Source organism: Falco naumanni, chromosome Z, assembly GCF_017639655.2.
Source record: "Falco naumanni isolate bFalNau1 chromosome Z, bFalNau1.pat, whole genome shotgun sequence".
Lineage (NCBI taxonomy): Eukaryota > Metazoa > Chordata > Aves > Falconiformes > Falconidae > Falco > Falco naumanni.
Genome location: NC_054080.1, coordinates 72849557 through 72872394, shown reverse-complemented (window position 1 = coordinate 72872394; position 22838 = coordinate 72849557). Strand labels below are relative to the sequence as shown.

At 43.4% G+C, this 22838-nt stretch overlaps 1 protein-coding gene across 1 annotated transcript in view; it reads right to left on the bottom strand.

Annotated features, from left to right (window-relative positions):
- Positions 1 to 22491, bottom strand: part of NADK2 (NAD kinase 2, mitochondrial) — a 35117-nt gene extending 12626 nt beyond the window's left edge. The window contains 6 exon segments of the mRNA XM_040580640.1: positions 2356 to 2439; positions 3765 to 3846; positions 5374 to 5462; positions 5827 to 5915; positions 21994 to 22170; positions 22172 to 22491. Coding sequence (XP_040436574.1) covers positions 2356 to 2439; positions 3765 to 3846; positions 5374 to 5462; positions 5827 to 5915; positions 21994 to 22170; positions 22172 to 22375 — 725 coding nt within the window. The 5' untranslated portion in view covers positions 22376 to 22491.
- Between the last annotated feature and the right edge of the window lie 347 nt (positions 22492 to 22838).

The following is a 22838-nucleotide window of genomic DNA, read 5'->3' as shown; positions in this document are numbered from 1 at the left end:
GCTCTCAGGAATTTATACAGCAATACATGCTGTATTTTTACCATCTTTTGTTTCGATTTGCAGATGTCCAGAAAAGCAGCTCTATCCACCCCTTCATACATAAGGGCCACACATATCCTTTCATTTTAAGGAACTCTCCTAGCCTAGGAACTGTAGGATGCTTAAGAGGAATTCAAATGAAGAAAAAGAAGATATGAAAGGCATTCTTCCTTAAGCTGTTACAACTTTCAGATTTTTTTCCTAGAGGACGTATCAATTCCTTTTTCCTCTTACAATTTAGAGATTATATAAAACAAATTAGTAATAGTAACCAGCTTACATGTTTCCTGAAATTACAACAAGACTTAAGAGCTTCGTATGACTACATTTCTAGTTTTTCCTCATTGCCATCCTTGTAGAGCCTCATTCAAGACATCCTTAGTATAACTACCTATCTGCCCTTAAATTCCAAGTATGGTTTTAGGTAGTCAGGCAGACAGCATGCAATGAGTATCATTATGCTACCCTCCTTAGAGTAATCATGCTAGAACATGTCAAAACCCCTACCAAATTAGAAAATGTGACTGTACCCCTATTATACCCCTATTCTGAGATCCTGTTACACCACTGACCATGAAAAAAAGCAAACACGGGTAGTCTGATATAGTTTTGTCCTTTATAAATCAATAATGTTGGTATTTTTCATGGGACTACAAGGTAAGTGCTTACACAGACTTTTGCACTGACTGACACCTTAAGGATAAGAGCCACCAGAAGCTCTTCCAGACAGGCTGATCCAGTTACACATGTATTTTAAAGCTTCCTTAGGGCCAAATGAGAACTGCCAAGTGAAACACCTGCTGAGGTCCTTGCTTAGGAATATCAGTTCCTATTGTTCTGGAAAAATAACCAGGGAGATCCCTTTTGTTTCTTTCTTGGTGAAGTTTCAGCTCCACAACGAGACACAACAGGAACATCAGCAACAAAAACAGAACAGGGCATCCAACAGAACATTGTAAGTACTTAGATAACCAAGGAAGGTTAAATGCATTAGCACTACCAACTTTACCTTAGGCAACTTTGCATGACGGAGAGTTAAAAGCTTCTGTTTTCTGAGTGTCAGAATACGGAGCTGAAAGTTTTATCTCTTGGAAGTTTATTTAGCAAAACCTGTTGAAACCCCTTCAGTTATTTATAATCAATCCCAATTACTGTATTTACCTCATTTCAGAACTCTTCTATGGCACAAATACGCTTCAAGATACAAATTAAATATGCTAGAAGTATAAACAAAACCTAATTGCAGTATATTTTCACATTAATTACTTATTTCTGTTTGATGGTTTGCCTTCATGAAAGTATTCTGACATATTAATACACTACAAATCAATGTTTCTTTTTAAAGTTTTTATCAACTGTCCTTTATTAGTATTTGTGGATAACTGGCTTACAAAAATGCACATCCCTCTCAGCTTATCTGAAGTAAAGCAAAAATACACTGTCTTTTTGGCTGTTCTTGTTACACAATAACAGGAAGATCGCGGTGGGAAAAGAATGTTACAGGTGGGAACAGGTAACTACAGAAGAAAAACTAGGGGCGGGCTTGGTATTTAGGCAACTAACCAATAATGAGCTTAACTTTTGTAATATGTATGAGCTAATTATAACAAGGCATAAAAGGTGACTGTAAGGCACAATAAACAAAGTCTGCTGATCACTCATATTGAGTGACTGTGTCTTCCCTCCGTCGCGACAAGTATTTGTTTATATTTATTTATTTATAATATCTATATGTAATAAATTATACTTTATTTAGTATGTCCTTTAAAATTCAGCTTGCTTCTTAATTCAGTTCAGATTCTTCTATTTTAAAGAGTATCTAGTATGGAAAATATCAAGCCATCTTCAGCATAACTAACCTGTTAACAAAATTTAAGCCACTTTACCTTAATCACCAAAACCACAGATGCAACACACTGGCCATTTCCTACTCATATAGGCTTCACTAGCTTCTATTAGTATGGCCCATCACTGTACTACATATGCTTTCAAGTCTTAAAATATGTAAACCAAGAGATCCTTTAGAAGAATGCAGTTCCTCATTTATGAATTTGCTAAGTCAGAAAAAAAAAAATTCTTGAAGGTCATAATAAAAGTCTTTTTGCTGGAACTGGGAGTCAGTTTTGTCCTTTGTATTCCAACTTCACTCTTGACCACAAACCCACTTTTCAACAAGGCAAACATCTGCAGAGAATACACAATTTGAGGCATTAAAGTTTTACTAAGCATTGTCTGCTCCTTAGGAACGGCACATCATTAAGTAAGTATTTTAGAGCCATAATATGTTCTGGAAAACCAAAGATCAGTGAATCCTACCTGAACTCACCACGATAAAGCTTCTGCAGTGCTTCAGGAAACGAGTGTGTATACCTCACAGGCAAGCACAAGTGACCCTCCGATCTGACAGCAAAAAGGAAAATGAAAACAACAGTGTAACTACTAAGATTTGGTACCTTTAAAAAACAAAACAAATCAAACATCTCCTTCTGTTACATAAAGCAAAGCTATACTCCAACCTTTATGAATGTATACCATTCTTATGTAACAGCACATCAACAATACACCTCTTTCAGCTCCTAGGGTGTGTCTGAGTGAGACATAGGATATTCCTCCCACATTTCCCCTAAAACCTGGCTGTTCAGCTAGTAATCCTACAGGAATATGTAGGTACTAACATAATTCCTGTCACTATAGCTCTAGGCAAGGAATTCAAGCCTAATAAACTTTGCAGGTCAGAAGGAAAATTTCCTCCATTTACACACAAGTTAGTGACAGGAGACAGGTAAGCAACATGCCTAAGATCAAATGAATCTTGTAACAAGGCCAGAAGACTAAACACTGCTCCCCTTTCATGAGTGATATTTGATAACTTGAAGGCATTTGTTATTTGAACCCTGCTATTCAGGCCTGATACTGTAGAATATCTATCCACAGCATTTGAAAAGTTTTGGAAGAGGAGTAAGGCATGGAAGGAATTAAAACTTCTGGCCACCACTTTCTTATCCATTAAGACTAAATCAAGTGGTAGTATTAAAAGAAGAAGCCCAAATCTAGAAATCTCAGCAGACAGAGCCTTGGTGAATTCTAAGTTTTACTTGCAATCCATTTGAAGGTTATACCAAGCAGGCAGTACTAATACACTGCATCCACCTGCCCAAATCAATCTTATGGCTAGGTGGATGCGATTTGTGTGGAGTTTATAATAGGACAACTAAATGCCATTAATTGGCTGAGGAGACTGCGTCCTCTGCAGTATGGTATGGCTTACATGAAGAAACCATAACAAATCTCATCTGAGGACCTATCGGATTTCCAGTAGGATCCACCTTCTTCATAAAGAAACCAAGTTTCTGTGTGTTAAGGCACCACACTTTATTTTTAAGTCCCTCTTCCTGTCTCTGTGCTATACCTAGCCTCTAGCCTCAAACTTCTGGTTAGTTATACAAGTTAACTAGCTGCAAGTGCTGTTACACTTCTCTGGAGAACAGCTGTGGCAGTTAAACAGTCATGCTTACCCAATACTACTTAATGTCCTCTCAGATGAGACAGGACAACTCATTGTGGAGACTTTTCTAATAAAACAACAGGTTCACTTGATATTTACAATCCACTAAAATAGACATCTGCACTACCAAATGATACAGGTACACTTCATGCATGATGAAAACAGACGCATATTTTGCCTGATAGTAAATAAAGCACTGCTTTCCCAAATGTGTTTTTACCTTTCAGGATCAGTATTTACTCCAATAACTGGTTTAAATTTATCAAAGACCTTACTAGCTGCCAACAACATTGTACCATCACCTATAGAAAAAGCAAAACAAAAGTTAAATTTCATTTCACATTCTAATACCCCAAACAAAATAATCTCACATGTACTGCAGCGTTACCACTACCTGCTTTCATATCAACAGCTGATGAGGTAAGCTGCACAAGACCAAAATGGGACCACAAAACTACTGACACCTTTCAAAGCAGAGTACTGACAAATGAATTCAAGATAGCAAATGCGACTGGAAAAAGTGCAACTTGTCTGACAGCTACACATGCCTAGGCAACTTAATTTGGCAGAAGCAGGTTTGGAAAGAGATTTATGGAAATTTCTGTACATTTATCAGCTGGTAAGAGAAACTCTTGAAGAAAATAAATTTGGAAAGTATTGCTAATTAAAGCCACAGGAGAGAGGAAACAATGCCAAATTTTACTGGGAATCACAGGAGAACAACAAATACTTTAGCTCCATCTCAGCTGTTGTCCTAGAAGGCACTATTTAAAGGTCTTATGTGGCCCCAAATAGGCACACTTGGAAAAGAAGTCTTTAATAAAACTGTTGAAGTAGAAATCTTTAAATGTCCCTCGTTTCTTCAGATATTGGTATTCTTTCCTCTCTGTTAAACAGGAGAACTATAACCTGATGATTCAGTCACTGCACCAAGACACAAACTCTGAAAAGTGCAGATGATGTATCACTTCCCAGCTGCTTGCCTCATAACCATGACAAATGTTGACACAGCCACATCAGCACTGTATCTCCAGCTTAGAGGAGTTTTTTGAAACCTACAGGGGTACATGAGGATGCCTCAGGAATATACACGTATCCCATTATACCCACCCTGTGTGGTAATCAGTAGCTAAGGGCAAAGTGGACCACTGGGGAGGAGAGAAAGGCAAAGCAGTGGTCAAGTCTAACTGCCACGGATGACAGATCCACAGAGCCCAACAACACTGCAGCAATCTGCAGCAAATCACAACGATCACAGAATGAACTGCTGTGATCTCATGTTAAAAGCAAGCAATCAGGTTAATTGCTCTGTTGGTTCATTTTAGAAGGTTTAACCAGTGGCACAGGCTCCTCAGAAGTCGCATACTTTTTCTTGTACCATCCAACTAGATACTCCAGTTACTGGAATTAAGTGTAAAAGTACGAAAGGCAGTTTGGGCAAAGGGAGGAAGCAGTAGTATGCTAGTCTCCACCTCACACACCAAAAAACAAAGAATAGAGTTTAGTGCTCTGTATAATCACAAGACAGCAAGCATTTTATCCTCTTTAGCTGAAACCTGTAATAAATTCCACAGTTTACACTGTTTTACACAAGACAATTGAACATTTCCAAAGTGGCCATGCACTAGGATTCACTCCCTAGTGCTACGGTTTTAGATACCAGAGGTAGAGAGGATGGTCCCAACCACTGCATTTCATCATATTTCCTGACAATTAAATAAGCAACTTGTTTTCCAAAAGTGCTCCAGATGCTTCACCCACTTCAAAGTATTTTTGAAAAAATATATCTGTGAAAACATCCTGAAACAAATACTCCCATAAAGTCCTACCTCCTGCTGATATAACAGCATCTGCCCACCGAACCGTCTCTTCATTATATTCTCGACGCTTAACAAGACGAACTTCTATCCTCTCGTTCCTATAAAGTGCAGAAAAAGCCTGAATGTGTCCTATATTGATCCTTGTCACATCCTTCTGAAAAACTGACATGTAATTAAGGACTAATTACAGTGGTTTTTGACTTACAAGCATTTGACACACAAATCCTTCAGATCTTTTTCATTTGTTGTCAAAATAGTAACACAGTGTGTAGTGAATGGAAGAGAGCTAGGTCACATTACAACTCCTTCAGGAATGCCTGTTCACCTGCATCATCCTGTTTTCCGTATTCCTATTTTATTAGAGCTTGTAACAGAAAGCTTCCTTCCATTGTTTTACACGTTTTACACAATCCATGGATATTTGCACTGTGTCTAAAATTCTCAACATCCATACATTCTTACCGTAAACTGTCTACAACATGCTCCACGTTTTTTGTATGGATGCGATGCCGCTCCAACAGACCCGCATAGTTAGATCCTTTCAAGGCAAGCTGTAAGACATAAATAGATTTTGCAGAAGCTAATCACTACAGTACATGCTCTTGAGTAATACAAATAGAAGCCATAAAAAAGCATGTATTTTATGTCGGTAGAGACAAGTGCTTTTATAAGCATTGCATGAATTACATCTACGTATACAAGTCAGCTTACATTAATTAGTTCATCAAATGAGTTACACGGCCACAGCAACCAAGAATCACAGAGTTTTTAAGTGCTCAAGAGAAATACGCAAACAAGTATGCGACACTGACTTCTGTGACACTTCAGACACTTTGTTTTCCCTGATTCTGCTAAAAAACTTAAACTCTGTGGAAGTCTACATGAAATAGTAATATTAACTATACCCCTGTCATGTGCTAAAAGCACTCAGACAAACAGTTAAGACAGTTATCTTAAGAAGTATAAACATTGTGCTATAGAGAAAGAGGACAACAGAAGAAGCAACAGGAACGATAATTAAGAAAACAGGAATATGAAACACCTACAGCACTGATCTTCAAATTTTATTTGAGCTGAAAAGGAAGACTGCTAAGTGCTGACAAAGGTGACATTTCCCCTGCATCAAAAAAAGCGTAAGGACAATCTATGTACTACCTTTGATACTGTCCCCTGGATTATAAACCAGATTTTTCAAACAAATTCACATCAGTACCAAGACAAACAGTATTCAGCAGCTGCATTCTAGCCTTGTTCTTCCTGGAAGCTGGAGAATTTAAATACTTCATCCTCACACACTCTTCAGACCACAGAAACATTCTGCAGTTCATATAGATAGACTCTTAACAGCAGGCAGGTGAGACTGCTGGCTGAAGATTAGAATTTTTTGCAGCAGGTTTCCGTGCAATTCAGTCACCATCTGTATGTATTCATTCTTTAACTCAGTGTCCTCATGTGGGGCTGGTACTGCCAAATACATGTTTGCATGGAGATTAAGCAAGTAGAAGAAAGGTGGTGAAACGGATGTTAAGTGAAAGGAGTCTATAAATACATTCATAACCAGCAGGCTAGATGAGATGACCTCCTGAGGCTTCTTCTAGGTTGAATTATTCTACAATTATACTGTCATTGCTTCCTTTTCCTTGACCAGTTAAAAACAATTTGCCAGCACAGAAATAGACCTTCTCCCAGAGTTTGTGTAGAGAAATTAATCTCTGCCAAAAGCTTTAAGCAGGCACTTCCAGCAATTTATTCAAGTGTCTTTTACTCAAAGTTGCACGCCCTTCCAAGAGGAAGTGGTGCCAGACAGCCACATCTAATCCCATTTCCATAGAGGTTCCCACACCACAAAACTCCACAGTGAAGAGGAGAGTACTGGCAGGATATGACAATTACAGTTAATTAATTAACAGCAATCCGATACCCAATAAACACAATCTTTCTTCACCTGACACCCACTGACGTCAAGAAATCCAACCAATAACTAAGCACTGACACTCGGCGCTGAAGAAATCACAGAGAAGAATGGAAGTGGCTGCTCTGGAACTGTATTGCTGTCCCGCTCATTGTGCTTACAATCAGTGATCGACTTGCAGGAATTAAATCTTCAGGTGGTCTTACTGCTAGGATCAGGAAACCAGCTCCAACAGATGGGCTCCTGTACTTTACCTGAAAGCCACCAACAACTCTACAGGCACGCAGTGGGAGCAGCTGCCACACGCACAGATAAGCGTGTGGGTGAACAGAGAACACCCAGATAAAGCTTTCAGGTCATCCTTACAAAGCTCGTTAGCACTGGTTTACAGCATACAGGGTGCTATGTCCCATTAATTGCCTCACACAAACCCTTTGTTTCACTCCCCAGCTACAGTGCTTGTGCACTTCCACACACCTCTTGCTCCTCCAGAGCCCTCGGTGTTGCACTGGGGACTTCAACAGTGCCGCTGTGCTGCTGTAGGGCTAGCTGCAGCACTGCCCACTGCTGCGCCTGCTGTCAGCTTCGCATGGTCCATTTTGAGCAGAAAGAAGAAAGTGGAAAGGAGAAAAGAAGAAGGTATTTGCCACCCACAGGCATCTGCTGCTGACCACCACTGGTCTAATTTACTAGAAAAGGGATTTTCAATTGCACATTTGAAGCACAAATTGACCATGCCTTACCACCAGAAAGAACAAGAAATCCACAGCAAATAACCTCAAAAAACTCAACTGTGTCACTAAAATCAGGGTTCCCATTCACGTTTCCTCTAGAAATATCTGCTGTGAATTAACACAAGCACCTGACAGGCAGACGTATGCTTTTCAGACTGCTATTTCCACAGTCTATTGCTTCCACACACAACAGAAACTGCAAACTCCATCTTGCAATTTTATGTACCTCATTTATTTGGCTGATTTGTCAGCATACTATCTTTCAGCTTGGTCAAAGTGAGTTTTTATCTCAGAACAATGACAGTGCAATGAATCTCTGTATGATCATTGGCAGGCTTTTGAGCCACCATCATCAGTGGTGAGCCAACAGCTAACATTTTGTTGGCATTACCAGCAAGGAGAGGTATGGGTAGCATCACTGCATTTGCCTTAGGTGTGCTAAATTATTTCAACAGCTTCAGAAAGCAGAAGAAGATGCTCAACAAATAAGCTACCAGTATCCTGATGACTGGCTGAACAATTTCCATGGATACTTCCACACTTCCAGCCCTGCATAACAAGATCTAATGCAGAGGTCTCATCTTTCAATTTAATAGCTCTAGAACAAGTTAAGCAGGCATCCCTAAGCAACAAGATAAATGAAAAGTTAGGGCCTTGAGTTTAAATAGCTAAGCTACATCTACAGAGTTAATGAATCGTTCTAATTTGGAAAAAGGCTCCGGAGATTAAAACAGTCTGCTCGTCTCTAGCCTCATCCTTCTAGCTCAGAGATAAGTAACTCACAAGTTCATACACAGAACTCACAAAGGGACAGCCTGCCTGAGCTTAACCACAGTCCACTGTATCAAAGAATGCTAATCATCAGCTGCCTTTCATGTAACAAAGAACCAGAGAAAAGCCTACAGCCCTGTAGTCAGAGGTCGGAAGGGATCTCTGAAGGTCATCTGGTCCGACCTCCCTGCACAAGCAGGGCTACCTGGAGCCACCTGCCCAGGACTGTGGCCAGATGGCTTTAGATCTTCACAGATGGAGCCTCCATCACCCCTCTGGGCAACCTGTCCCTGTGCTCAGTCACCCTCACAGTGAAAAAGTGTCTCCCAATGTTCAGAAAGACTTTTGTGTATTTCAGTTTGTGCCCACTGCTTCTGGTCCTGCCTCATATCCAGGACGTGTATGCCACACTACAACTATGACAAATGCTGCTTCTTAAGAGCTTTGCACTGAGGATAAAGCCTAAGACAAACTGTGACTACCACCTCCTTTTTACTTAAAAAGAGCTGAAAGCAAAGTTCAGACAGCCCAGTTGCTGTGTGCCTGATCATCCACCCCACGAGCCTTGGAGGAACGTGTGACAGAGAGGAACCGCCTGACTGCAGGGCATCTTGGCTCCCAAGCCCACTGATCTGCCAGGCCCACAAACCCATGCCAGGCTTAGGTCTTACCAACCAACTCCTCAAAAAGGCCCACGGGTTTAGCTTCTGCATGAAGACATCTTGCAATTTTTTTTTCCTTCGGAGGAAGCCACAGCTGTCCTTCCAAAAGGAAAAGGTTTGACAGGCCATTCTCCACTTCCAACATACAAGAGCAAGTCCGAGAGTCTTATAGATACCTTTATACCAAGTATTGACACTCTTGGCTAAAATGTGAAAAACTATTACGACAGACCCATGTTGAGTTTATTTGGTATTTCAAGCTGTACGGAGTAGCAATTTGACCTAACTATCAAGTCTACTTGAAAAGAAATGAGTTATACCAAACAACCCTGTCCTGGTTTCATCTAGGAGGGAGGCAATTTTCTTCTTAGCAGCTGGTGCAGCGCTGTGTTTTGGATTTGGTGTGAGAACAATGTTGACAGCATACTGATGGTTTTGGGCTTTGCTGGGTGACGTTTACACTAAATCAAGGACTTTTCAGTTCCTTGGGACCTGACAGCAAGAAGACTGGAGGGGCACAAGAAATTGGGAGGGGACACAACCAGGACAGCTGACCCAAACTAGCCCAAGGGTTACTCCACGCCATAGGATGTCATGCCGAGTATATAAACTGGGGGAAGAAGAAGGGGGACATTCGGCACTGTGGCATTTGTCTTCCTCAGTTAACGGTTACACGTGATGGAGCCCTGCTCTCCTGGAGATGGCTGAACACCTGCCTGCCCATGGGAATGGGGGATTAATTCCTTGTTCCACTTCGCTTGCACGCACACCCTTTGCTTTCCCTATTCAAGTGTCTTTATCTCAACCCACGAGTTTCCTCACTTTTACTCTTCCAGTTTTCTCCCCCGTCCCACTGCAGGGAGGGGAGCGAGCAAGCGGCTGCGTGGGGCTTGGTTGCCAGCTGGGGTTAAACCATGACAAACCCATAACATTTATGTAAATAACTTTGTATAAGGTAGTTTCTTTGGGTTTTCTGTTTTAAAATCATTGTTAAGGCTTAAATGAAGTAAAACAACAGAGCTCTGATGTTTTACAGGAAAAAGTTCTCATCCACAGTAAACCTTCTACTCCATTGTACCACTAACCTTCTTATGAAAAGTCACTTCCTTTCATGGAATAAGCAGCTATGTTTGCTCAGTGGAACTGAAGAAAATCTTGTAAAATCAAAAAAAAAATACCTAAACTAAGTGTCATGGGCCAATAGTATATACTTCTGCAAAAGTCACTCATACTAACACAGAAAACCTAAAAAAATACAAAGAATGTTAAGAAGCCTGCCAGTACAGTACGAGAAGTATGCTCCAAAACGCAAACCACTTCAACTCAGCAATACTCTTTCAGAAACTGCCGCACTGCAGACTGACTTTCTGTTCACAGGCTAGAACAAAAAACCCGCTATTCCTACAGAGCTCAGGATATTCAGACTGGAGCACACCTGGCACTTCTTGGTGCTGAAGTTGTAAAAACCTGCACGAGGGGCTACACACAGGTCTGGAGCCCTGTGCTGTGGGTTAAGTAACTTCTTCCAGCAGTCATCTGGAAAGATCAGTAAGAGCAAAGGAGACTGAAAAGTACTGATAAATAGAAGTTACTGGCTATGGGTCTATAAGCACACAGAAAACACAGTATTTGCCAAGTCCCACTTTCTGAGGCTCCTGGAACAAGTGGGGGGAAAAAGGAGGAAAAACGCACAGGAAATGTCTTTGCAGAGCACAGGGGCAGTCAGCGACAGATGCCATTAGCAGAAGTACCCAAAAGCAGAAGTGTTAATGGAGAGTGGGAAGAAACAGGTGCAACTGTAGGCCTGTTAATCTGACCTCAGTAGCATGCATGACTGTAAAATAAAATGCATGAGAGCTATTCTAGCTAAAAGTGCATTAGAATATGAAAACAGGGACAAACTGGCCAAAATACATGCAGGCACAGCTTCAGTAGTCTTCTTAAAGCTCACAGCAGAGATGCCATGCAAAGCCGGCTTCCAGATGAGCTTGAACTGGAAAACACACTCAGGTAAGCAGAACATGTTCTATGATCGAGTTACTTTTCCTTAGAAGCCTGAAGGACAAAAGGTCTACATCAAATACAAAAAAAAATAAAACCTTTCTCATATCTTCTGGCCTGATCCCTTTTTAATAAAATGATAATTTTTCACAGAGCCTCTTTAATAGTTGTTTAAACAAGAGACATTTGTATGACTGCCGTCCTTCTGGAGTCTTGGCTCTCACCGCTAGCAAGTCTCACTCCACTTGGTGTGAACTGTGGGTCTGCTGTCCTTGAGTAACGCTGGTCCTCCAGGAACAATGCTGCGCAACAAAGACAAGGCTTGTAGCCACAAATACAGAAGCAACACGAAGCCAAGCAACACCCAAATACCCAAGTCTATATATGTGGGTTATGACCCTTGATTTAGAAAATAGGGAAAACAACAGCCAAAGTCAAGTCTTACTGGCACTGCTGACCTAAGCATTAGGATAAAATAGTATATGCTCTCAGAACAGTAATGTGAATGTTGTCCAGAGTGAAATGATTAATCAAGCACCTTGTACATCTCATCTTAGTACACAAAGATTAACAGGAACTTTTCAGACACATTCTAGCTATATATATGAATATGTATATAATATATATTCACATTCTTTTGACTGGGCTTACCCTGAATTTACAGCAGTTTCACATCGCCTTAAAGTGCCACCACACCAGGGTTGAGTTAACACCTGGTGTACCAATCAGTTGTTTTATAACTGTTTAACACGTTCAGGAGTTAAAATAAATGACTGACTAGAAACAAAAAGCAAACAAAACAAAAAAGGCGTAGATCTAGAAATGATTGCTGCCTCAGCTTCCCACAATGAACTTGCCTACACATGCACCCCTAGCAGGAAAACACGAACAGATCGCTGCTTTCCAGTCTACTAATTTCTACATAAAGAACCACCAAACAAATGGATTTAGAGAGCAACAGCTATACACAGAAGTTTGAATTTTAACCTGAAGAGGAAAATACTACAACCACTGTAGGTATAATAATCTAACCATTTCTAAGCAGAGTATAGCACTATTAAAAGTCCTCTATTTTCAGAAACAGTCTCTCTAGATTGACCACATCTCTCAAACACGAAGTTAGTGCTCTCTGTTCTGCTCTCAGTTTTAAAAGAAATAAGCATTTCCAAAAGTGTTAAGCTTTGAACTACAAACAACTCTGAATATAGCACGTGCTTCAATTAACACAATCCTCTTAGCCTCCCTGTCAAGTAAGGCACACCGACTCCAAATTTGCTCAAATACCAAAGTCAAAGACTGGCAATCTATAGTTACGCAGAAGTAACTTTGCTGTGTTCTGTTGTTAACTACTAGTTAAGCTAAATATTCATCTGTCAAGCTAGAAACAAATCCAGTTTTTCTCACAGGACAGGGAGACACTGCACTTTGTGATTTCTTAGGAGCTCAAATCACATGTTAAGCTTTCCTATTTCCTAACGTAAAAATAATCCATATGAAAACATGTGAAATTAAAGTATGATTCAAGTTCCAAATCTCTGTAGTTAGCCACAGCAGAACCTGCCCAGTAGAAATCCGCACCTCGGAGACATATTTCAAGTGCTCCACAGAAAAGGGTCTGCTCGAAGGACAGCCAGAGCAACTCTGAACCACAGCCCTGAACCTGCACTGGGTTTTTCAGCAGCAGCTGGAACTGATGGGGAAGTTGTATTTGATAGTTATATACAACATATGTCCGGGTTTGGGTATGACAGCAACTTCTGTAGTAACTGTAGGACACCATGCCCACCCTCAATTTCTTCTAACTAGAGAAGAAATATCAAGGCATCACCTATGAGCTTCAGTTGCTGTATTTATATTAATGACAGCAAGTTTGTTGATGACACTATGCTGAGTGGTGTAGCAAATATTCTAGAGGGAAGGAGGCTACCCAGAGGGACCTGGACAAGCTCAAGAAATGGGCCCATGTGAACATCCTGAGGTTCAACAAAGCCACGTGCAAGGTCCTGCATATGGGCTGGGGCAACCCTCCATATCAATATGGGCTGGGGGATGAAGGGATTGAGAGCAGCCCTGTGGAAGGATGATTTGTGGGTACTGGTGGGTGAAAAGCTGGACATGAGCCAGCAGTATGCACTCAAAGAGACTTAGAGCAGCCCAGCAAAGAAGGACTTGGGTGTTCTGGTGGATGAAAAGCTGTCCAGGAGCCGGCAATGTGTGCGCACAGCCCAGAAAGCCGGCCGTACCCTGGGCTGCACCAAAGGCAGCACGGCCAGCAGGGCGAGGGAGGTGACTGTGCCCCTCTGCTCCGCTCTGGTGGGACCCCACAGGGGTACTGCATCCAGCTCTGCAGCCCTCAGCGCAGGGAAGACTCGGACCTGTTGGAGTGGGTCCACAGGAGGGACACAAAGATGATCACAGGGCTGGAGCACCTCTCCCGTGAGGACAGGCTGAGTTGGGGTCGTTCAGCCTGGAGAAAAGAAGGCTCTGGGGAGACCTTACTGCAGCCTTTCAGTTCTTAAAGGGGGCTTATGAGAAAGCTGGGGAGGGACTCTTACCAGGAAGCACAGTGATGGGACAAGGGGTAATGGCTTTAAACTGGAAGAGGGTAGATTTAGATTAGATATTAGGAAGAAATGCTTTACTGTGAGGGTGGTGAGGCACTGGAACAGGCTGCCCAGAGAAGCTGTGGATGCCCCATCCCTGGCAGTGTTCAAGGCCAGGCTGGATGGGGCTTTGAGCAACCTGGTCTGGTGGAAGGTGTCTCTGCCCACAGCAGTGGGGTTGGAACTAGAGATGGTCTTTAGGATCCTTTCCAACCCATACTGTTCTATGATTCTGTGGCTCTGTGTTCATTATAGGTGCTTGACTTAAACTTCTCAAAATTCTTAAAAGGTGAAGTGTGTTCTCCCCCTACTTGCTTTTGCACTAGAAACACTAAATGCATCAAGTCTGAACTTACGTGGTTTTGCCAGAGGAAAAAAAAAAATACATGACAGGGTCAGCTCAGCTGGAAAAAGCAAAAGTCAGATTTAAGTCTTTATTGAAAAGTTTCAGGCTACTTGAACTGATACTTTGATATATCTTTGGCTCAGTCTTGTGCTAATAACAGGACAGGTTTCACCAGAATCATGCCTGTGGTACCAGCAGATTAACCCATTCTGGGACACCCAGCTCTTTCAGGAACCTGCAGTCCAGCACACTCAGACTAGCAGGAATGCTCTCAAGGCTTCTCTGAAGTGAATCTGAGAACCAGTCTCACCGAGCAGCCACAGGTCCTGGGTGAACTAAAAATGCATTGGTTTCAGGTAACAGTTGAAAAATGCAATCCACAAACTCAATACATTGCTTACAGGATAGCTTTAATAACGAGCATTTGCCTTAGAAGTAGCAGAGAAACCACACAGCTTCCCAAAACAAAGTCCTACAAAGAATAAGCATTACCTAGGCTCAGATTTAAGTTCTCTATAAAGCTTTAAATATGAATCAAGTCTTAAATTACAAACTACTGCTGAGTTGCAAGCTGCAGGCATTATTCCCAGTTCTTCCCCGCTTCCCAGTCTGGGTTATTAGTTAGTATACAGGCCATTAACTGCTCATAAAAAAAAAAAAATGTGGTACGTTAAGCAACACAGTAGGTCAGTACCTACCATAAAAGAAAGGTAGCAGGCTAGTGCTACCCGACCAGCACTCCTGCCTGTCTGCTGTTGACTGATGTACTAACCACCTGTCAAATGCTCAGAACTGTTCCTGGTCATGTGCTCAGTTTCTACCAGTTCACTATGTTACCCCTTGTTCTGCAGAAGTCCAGTGGGCTTTAGCTAGGAATTTTTTTTTTCCTTATACTTTACTCACTGTTTTCTTCAGCAGCTTAGTCCCCTTACTTTCATTACATACAGCAGTCTTTCAAATGCTGCCTTTATATCTGCTATACAGTTACAATTATGAGGTGTTTTGCCCATTGTAGCATTTTGTATTCCACCACTTCTGTAGCAGCTGACTTCAAATAATTTCTTCACTTGGTTAGTGAATGAAACTGGCAACATTACATTCCTGAAACTTCACAGAAATGCTGCTCTGGAGGAAGAGTTTGAGCCATACGTGAACAAAAGTAAAAATGCTATAAACTCTTTTCTAATTCTTCATCTACCACATCAAAATATTATTCTAATTTTAACCACAACTGAAGAATATACATAATGGTTTATAATTCAAAGGCTAATGCAGCGCAAATTGTTATGTTAACCATAAACAGCAAGTGACTACTTTCTGCACTAACAGGTTTCTAGAAATCCCGTGCAATTCAGGCGTTTCAATCATTTGGTTCTCATTAATTCAGCAGAACACCAACACAATGTCATGTCACAACTAGCTAAGTACTTAAGAACAATAATATCCAGTTCCAAAAAGTAGCCTTTTTCAGCTGTATAAAGCATCAGGTGCTTGGTGAGGTACTCCATGAAGTTTAGTTTAGGTACACGAAAATGCCCTACTTGTGTATCTCTTTGCTATATATGACTCAGTATACTTGGAATATTGTGCTGGAAAAAATAAATGCTACGGAAAAAGGAGTTGGTACATTCCATTTATTTGTTTCCATTTTCCACACTCCTCTTATGACAGAACAGCAACATAAAGCAGATGCCAACTGACACTACTTAACATCGATGCAAGCATATAAAATTTGAAAGGTAAACAAATGCCCGCTGTGATTGTGTAACTTGAAGAACATTTACACCCATCTCAATTTCCAACGGACTGGCTTGAAAATTTTATTTCTGAGAAAAAGTGTCTTTATCTTTATGTAATGTTGGTGTACTCTAACCCCTGTCTTGAATTCTGTATGTTTCATGTTCAGTAGACTGAGATGACTTTTCCCTCCCCATCTCTTCTCAGGGTGAGGTAGAGCCAAGTACAGCCCCATCAGTTTTTAAACACGTGCTCCCTAAAACATCTACTGAACTAATTTACATTACAAAATAAGCAGAGACGGGTAGTACACAGTACCACTTCATTCGTTAAGATTCTATCTGAAGTTACTACCTTCAAATATACCACTGTACATTTGGATCCACAAGAGAACACAAGAATAAATACCCTAATACATACTGCCTTTTGGAATAGCTCAGCCTTTCCTCCGCCCACCAAGAAAAAAATTAAAACACAATTTTTTTATATTTTTTTTTTGGGGGGGGGGGGGAAGTGCTGAATTATGTAACTTCATTTTAAACTTAGGATTCAGTTGAGCTCTGAAGTTTGTGTATCACTTTTTCTTTCTGCTACCTTCCTTGCACCTGTAAAAATCCTAGTGTTTTGGAAATAGTTGAGTAATATTTTCTAAGCAGAGTTCTAGTGGATCACAGGCATCTGGCTTGAAGTACAGTTCTCTAAAACAGAAATCTAAGAATGAAATACCTAGCTAGTTTCTAAAAGACTACCTTGGGGTGGCTGTGTAACATTCACAAGCTTGAAACACTAGCAGTTAGGAGAGGTAATTCAAAAGTGATAATGAAAATGTGTATTTCATCATTTAATGTAGAAGAAGGTAAAGAAAAAAAAAAATCACCTATCAAGTTACAGGTACAATAGTAGATTTCCCCCCAAGACAGATTTTTCTAAGAAACATGAAAACCTTAATGTGCTGATTAGTAAGAGCTGGTACTGTAAGCACCCAAATCAGGAACTGGGGGGGGGGGTGGGGGGAGTAGTGTTCTTTCCACAGTTCTGTGGGTTTTGTTTTGGCACACAACATACGAACTCCTGCTGAAGCTCTCCCACCTGCTACGAAACGCTCCCTCCTGACCAGCCCTGCCCAGTATGTTATTGGAACCCTATGCTGAAGATGGAGTTTGCATTGTGCCTCTTTCATGCGAGGCAATATCCTGCTGACAGGTTATGTCTACCCTACCCAGACACCAGTTTTCAAGAAAGCCATACCAGCTTCAGATTTCTGAGATGACCACACCTGACAATTTGTTGCAGTGGTCCAAAAAAAGCCAAAACTTGTTCCAAACCTCCAACTCCTTGCTAAAAGTAAAGACATATAAACCAGCCACAACATTGTTACCAGCTGTGGTTCACACAGAATCATTTTCCTCCAGTTAAGGCTAAAACAAAGGTAGCTTTTCACTGACAAGGTATTTTCAAATGTAATTAAAACTGCATATGAAGTGTGTTTGGACAGCAAAATTGGTCATCTTCCCTGAACACCCAACAGCTGAGAGAAGTTGGCAGCTGCATCTCAACTGCACTATCAAACAACAACAAAAAATACCCCAGGGCTCAGGAAATTATCTTTCTTGACTACTGGGATATTAAGTTCTCTCATATAACATCCTCTTTATACTAGGACAACAGCAATGCTTGCTCTGGATGGGTTTGCTGGGTGAAATAAATAGTGAGGACATACTGTAGCCTTCAGCATTAGTTGACTGGATTATTCATTTTGTAAGCAGCCACAATTAGATGCCAGTCTCAATAACCAGGTCAGAAAAAATGCAAATTGCTGTCATTTCTGATAAGCAAACTGTTTGTAGGAGCTTAGAAAATTACTAGGTTTTTATTTAACTTAAAGCTGGTAACTGCAAGTGTTAGAAATCAAGTAGTCTCTTTAACTGTCATGAAGGCAAACAAACTTATTCCTCGTGTGATCTAATGCATAGAATTTACTGATGCAACTCTTTAGAAAAAAAAAAAAAAACAGTGCTGGGGTATTTTTCTTTCCTGGTATCAGAAGAGAAATCTCTCATTTTTATAAGCCTCTAATCTCCCTTCTGAACTAAAGACTCTGGGAAAAAAAAGCCTCATACAACATTGTTCAGAGTGCTTTAGGCTTTTCAGAATTAGAATACTGATAATGATAGTCAAATGTGTTTAAGTACATTTATAAACATTTAAAAGACTCACCTGTAAGTGTGTAAGAGTATCTGCCACAAGATATGTAAATAAAAACAACCACCTGGAGCAAACACATAAAGCGTGTAGAGATGCAATGAAAGATTTAATCCTTCACAGATCTCCTAAAAACTCTTGAGTGTTTGCCCTGGCTCTCCGTCTCTTCCCCATCTGTTCTGCTCTTCTGATGTCTGGACTGCTTCTTCACCTCTCCTGTCTGTTTGCACAGAGAAAGAATTCAGGAATCATGACCCTGCACCTTTGACTTTGCAACATTTAATAGTGTTTGTACAGTACAACTCCCTAGGTGTGTTCAAAAAGAAAGGCCACGGCAGCATTTAGACCACAGGTGCTATTAGAAGTGCCAGCCAGCCAGCTTCGATATTCTGCTTCTTGGAATATACCGTGATTTACACAGTATATCATATATATGATACATGCTCTAATCTGTATCCCATTTTTATATCTACTGGTGTATGCCAGTGATTCTTCTTCAGCTTTCCCAAATATGGAACAAACCACATTATTAGGATGTGCGCCCAAAGGCGCACACACAGGTAGTGTCACTTCTGCATTAAGTGACTTACCACATTTTCTGTCTTAATACACAAACACATTAATTGCAACAGCTAGGATCAGGTCTGCTCTTCCGTCACTGTGATCAGGCACAAGCCCACGATCTGCTCACGCCTACAATGATCATTATTTGTGCTATACCAAAATCTGAAGCTTCCAAGTAGAGACACCAGTTACCTTCTGGGAACTTGCAAGCATCTCCTCTGTCCACAACCAGTAAGCAAACAAACCCAGGTACGGCTCCTCAAATCTAAACCTCCAACACTGCCTTCAAATTGAATTTCTCTATTAGATAGCCAACGTCTGGACATGAGTACCTGTGACAGCAACAGCACCCTGCTCCTCTTCTGCCACACCACAAGCCACCTCCAGGGTCACCTGAGCTTGAGCCCCTGGTATGTAACACAATCCCCACCACCACCCCCAAGTGAGCCCAACCTTTCCTATAAGCTTTCGTTTTCACTCTTTGCTGCTACCCCAACGGCAGGCTCTCACGGGAGCCTCCAGTGCCACCCTGCCCTCTGTGTGATCCTTGAGCACAACCAAGCTCCTGGTCAGATTCATCACTGCTTCAATTCACAACCTTCAGGATAAACGGAGCATCACCCTGGGTAGCAGCGACTTGCCACACACCCAAGGGCAGTCTGGCCTCATCTCTGAGACCTGCTGCCTTGGGACCAGCTTCAGAAGTCTCCACAGGAGAAGCAGAGAGAGAGGGAACATAGTGCAACTGATCTCAGGAAGCAAAAAGCACCGTGCTCCCAAGCTGCCCTCAAAGGTTTTGGCACACTGGGGGAAGGACACTTAGCAGCAATCACTCTGCTAAGAAGGTCCTCAACAGAGATGGTAGGGAGTCTTTTGAAGCTTCACACTGGGGGAAGGACACTTAGCAGCAATCACTCTGCTAAGAAGGTCCTCAACAGAGATGGTAGGGAGTCTTTTGAAGCTTCACCTAATGTATTTACTGAGGCTGCCATGACTCAAAAATATTATTAATAATTTTTTTTGGGGGGGGAAGGTGTGGAATTTGAGACCACATAGCCGAATGTAAATACAGAAATTTTTACATTAGCTAAATTAATTTAGCTAAAAAAGTGTGAGAAAAAAGACAGTAAAGGGAATTCTTTCCCTCTCTTAACTCCCATTTCAAAGATGTAATTCTTTAAGAGCTTTTCAGTGTGTTCTTGCACAAATCTTTGTATTCCCACTCATACAAGCAAGAGTCTAACTGAATATTGCTACACATAGTTAAGGAAGTTAGGTTTTGTCTTACCTGGCAACACTGAGGTTTACGGCTGCAATTCTTCACATGGAGGTAAGGTAAAGCTAGATTGGAAAAAGTGCCAGTCCTAATAAAAATTCTGGAATTCTCCCAAATATGGAGAATTATCTTATACCTGTAAGTTTCTCCAAAAGGACAAACTCTAAGGTGTTTCTGCAACTACTTCAGACTGATACAGGTACCGAACATGCAAAACATGCATTCTTGTGATAAGTAAAATTGCAGCTATCACTGCATTTAGTCAAGAGTACCTTTAGCAATATGCAACGCTAACGACACTGCTCACTGACTGTCCCACTCCTGCATGTACACAAGTGGTTAGAGAAAGGTGACCAAACAGACATTTTGGTGTTCTTGGTTTTAGCTGCACACTGAGGACAACCTGATTCTCTATACTTAACAGCAAGAAATGCTTCCTCACTCTTGAGGAAGCTTCTCTAAGCTTAAACAAAAACAGAAAAGCAGTCTTACAGATGAGCTGTGAGACACACTGCTTTTCCACAGTGACCATATGAAAGGACGTACACCTCAGCAACAGCAACCTACATGTAGGTGAGAATAAGAACACTGGCTGATGTCTCCATATTAAACTCAGTGCCATAAGGAACTTGACTAGAGAACTTTACAAAGTACGTAAAATGTTTGGATAAGAATTCCCTAGGAGGCGGATGACCAACTGGAGTATTCAGAAAAATGTAAGAACTATCTTGCTTTAGATACTACACTTTTTATCCTGGTGCTTTACAAAGCAACACTATGCAGCCATAGCCTTTGTTTATGATACAGAAGTTAACCACATTTGCAAGTTTAGTCCAAACACTGCAAATGAATAGAGGTCTAAAATACTTCCAGATGGACCCAAATTAACGGTCTTACTCGAAAAAAAGACAATAATACAAATTCATACAATCTGGTCTGCACAGACTGCTGGCAACCAACATAACTTCAGCGGGTACCATCCTTTAGCCCACCTGTGGCCGATAAGCACTGGAAGGAGAGAGTCATGGGGCATATGGAGGACAGGATGGGGCCAGTGAGCTCAGTGGAGACAAAGACATGAGACACTGGGTGCATATATCAATTCCTACAGACACCTGCCTTCCTCAGCACACCTTCATTAATGGAACAGCCAGCTGGTTTTGTACCGAATTATTTCCTAAACACCAAAATAAATAAAAAAAGGCTTTTCAAGCCCATAGCAACACAGGCGAATGTGAATGAGAGGTCTGGCTGGTGGAGGAGTTAGGAAAACGCCTGAAGTGAGGAAGCCAGGCAAGGATACGAAGGAAAGGAGAAGGCAAGGGGTCCTCCTCTCCAAGTCTCAGAGGAGATTTTCACAACACAGTGCTTTCCACAGCAAGCACTTCTCTATACTGCCAGAAAACAGCCTCCGGCTTGCTGAAGACTGCTGGCATCACTGCGAGGATCAAGCCCAAACGCGATTACTGCACAAATCCCTCGGTAATTTGCAATAGATGAGCGACGCGCGGTTAAGCGGCGCGGCTCGCAGCCCCTCGCCAGGCCACGCGCCTGCCGCCCCCAGCGCCGGGCTGCCGGGCCCGGGAGGCGGCGGCACCTGCACAGCGGGGACCGCGACCGCGCCCCCGCCCCACGGCGCCGGGCCGCGCACCAGGGCGAGGGGAAGCCCCGGGGCACTCCGCACGCCCCGGCCCCGCGGGCCCTCCGCGGCCCGAGCACCGGCCCGGGTGAAGCCTCCCCGCGCCCCCACAGCCCGGCCCCGCCGCCACCCCAGCGGCAGCGCCCAGAGAGGCCGCGGCCGCCGCCCCTCCCGCCGCTCACCAGCTGCTTGAGGTCCTCCTCGGAGAGCCCGGCGTAGCGGTACCGCTGCTGCTCGAACTCGTACCGCGTCGTCTTCACCACCACCGCCACCCGCGCCGGCCGGAACCCCCCGCCGGCCGCTCCCAGCCCGCCGCAGCCCCGCCGCTGCGGCGCGCACGGCCCGGGCCCCGCCGCCGCCCCCCCGCCCCACCGCCAGACAGCGAGCGGCGAGGCTCAGCCCGCGCAGGGCGAGGAGGCGCCGGCGGGCGCCGCCGAGCAGCGGCAGCTCCGACAGGGCGGAGGAAGCGCCCACCGCCCGCTGGCATAGCGGCGGAGAGCGGCGGGCGGCGGCCCGGCTGGCCAGGCAGAAGTAGCCGCAGAGAAAGCCCCGCGCGGAGGCCATCGCCCGGGCTCGCTCCCCGCCCGGGACGGGGGCGGGCGGGAGGGCGCAGCGATGCCCGGCGCGGCCGCCCCCACTCTAAGGCTGCCTCCGCTCCCGGGCAGCGATCGACACACATGTCACGGCCGCGCGGCGGCGCCCCGCCCCTCCCCGCACGCAGGCGCCGCCTCCACCAATAGGGAAGAGCGCCGGTGGGCACCCACCCGCCGCGGGGGCGGGGCTGGGGCGGTGTGGAGCGCTCCAGCGCGAGGTGCGCATGCGCACTGCTCGACCAACCGCGCCGGCCCGCGGGAGGGGAGGCGGGAACGGCGTGTGGCGCGCGCTCCCGCGCCCCCTCCAGCTCCCGGGGAGCGCGAAGTGCGCACGCGCCTGGCCGGCGGGCGGGACGGGGCCGTAGGCACGTAGGCGGGGGAGGGGAGGGGTCGCGCTGAGGGGCCGGGCCGTCGCCGCCGCCGGGCTGCCGCGG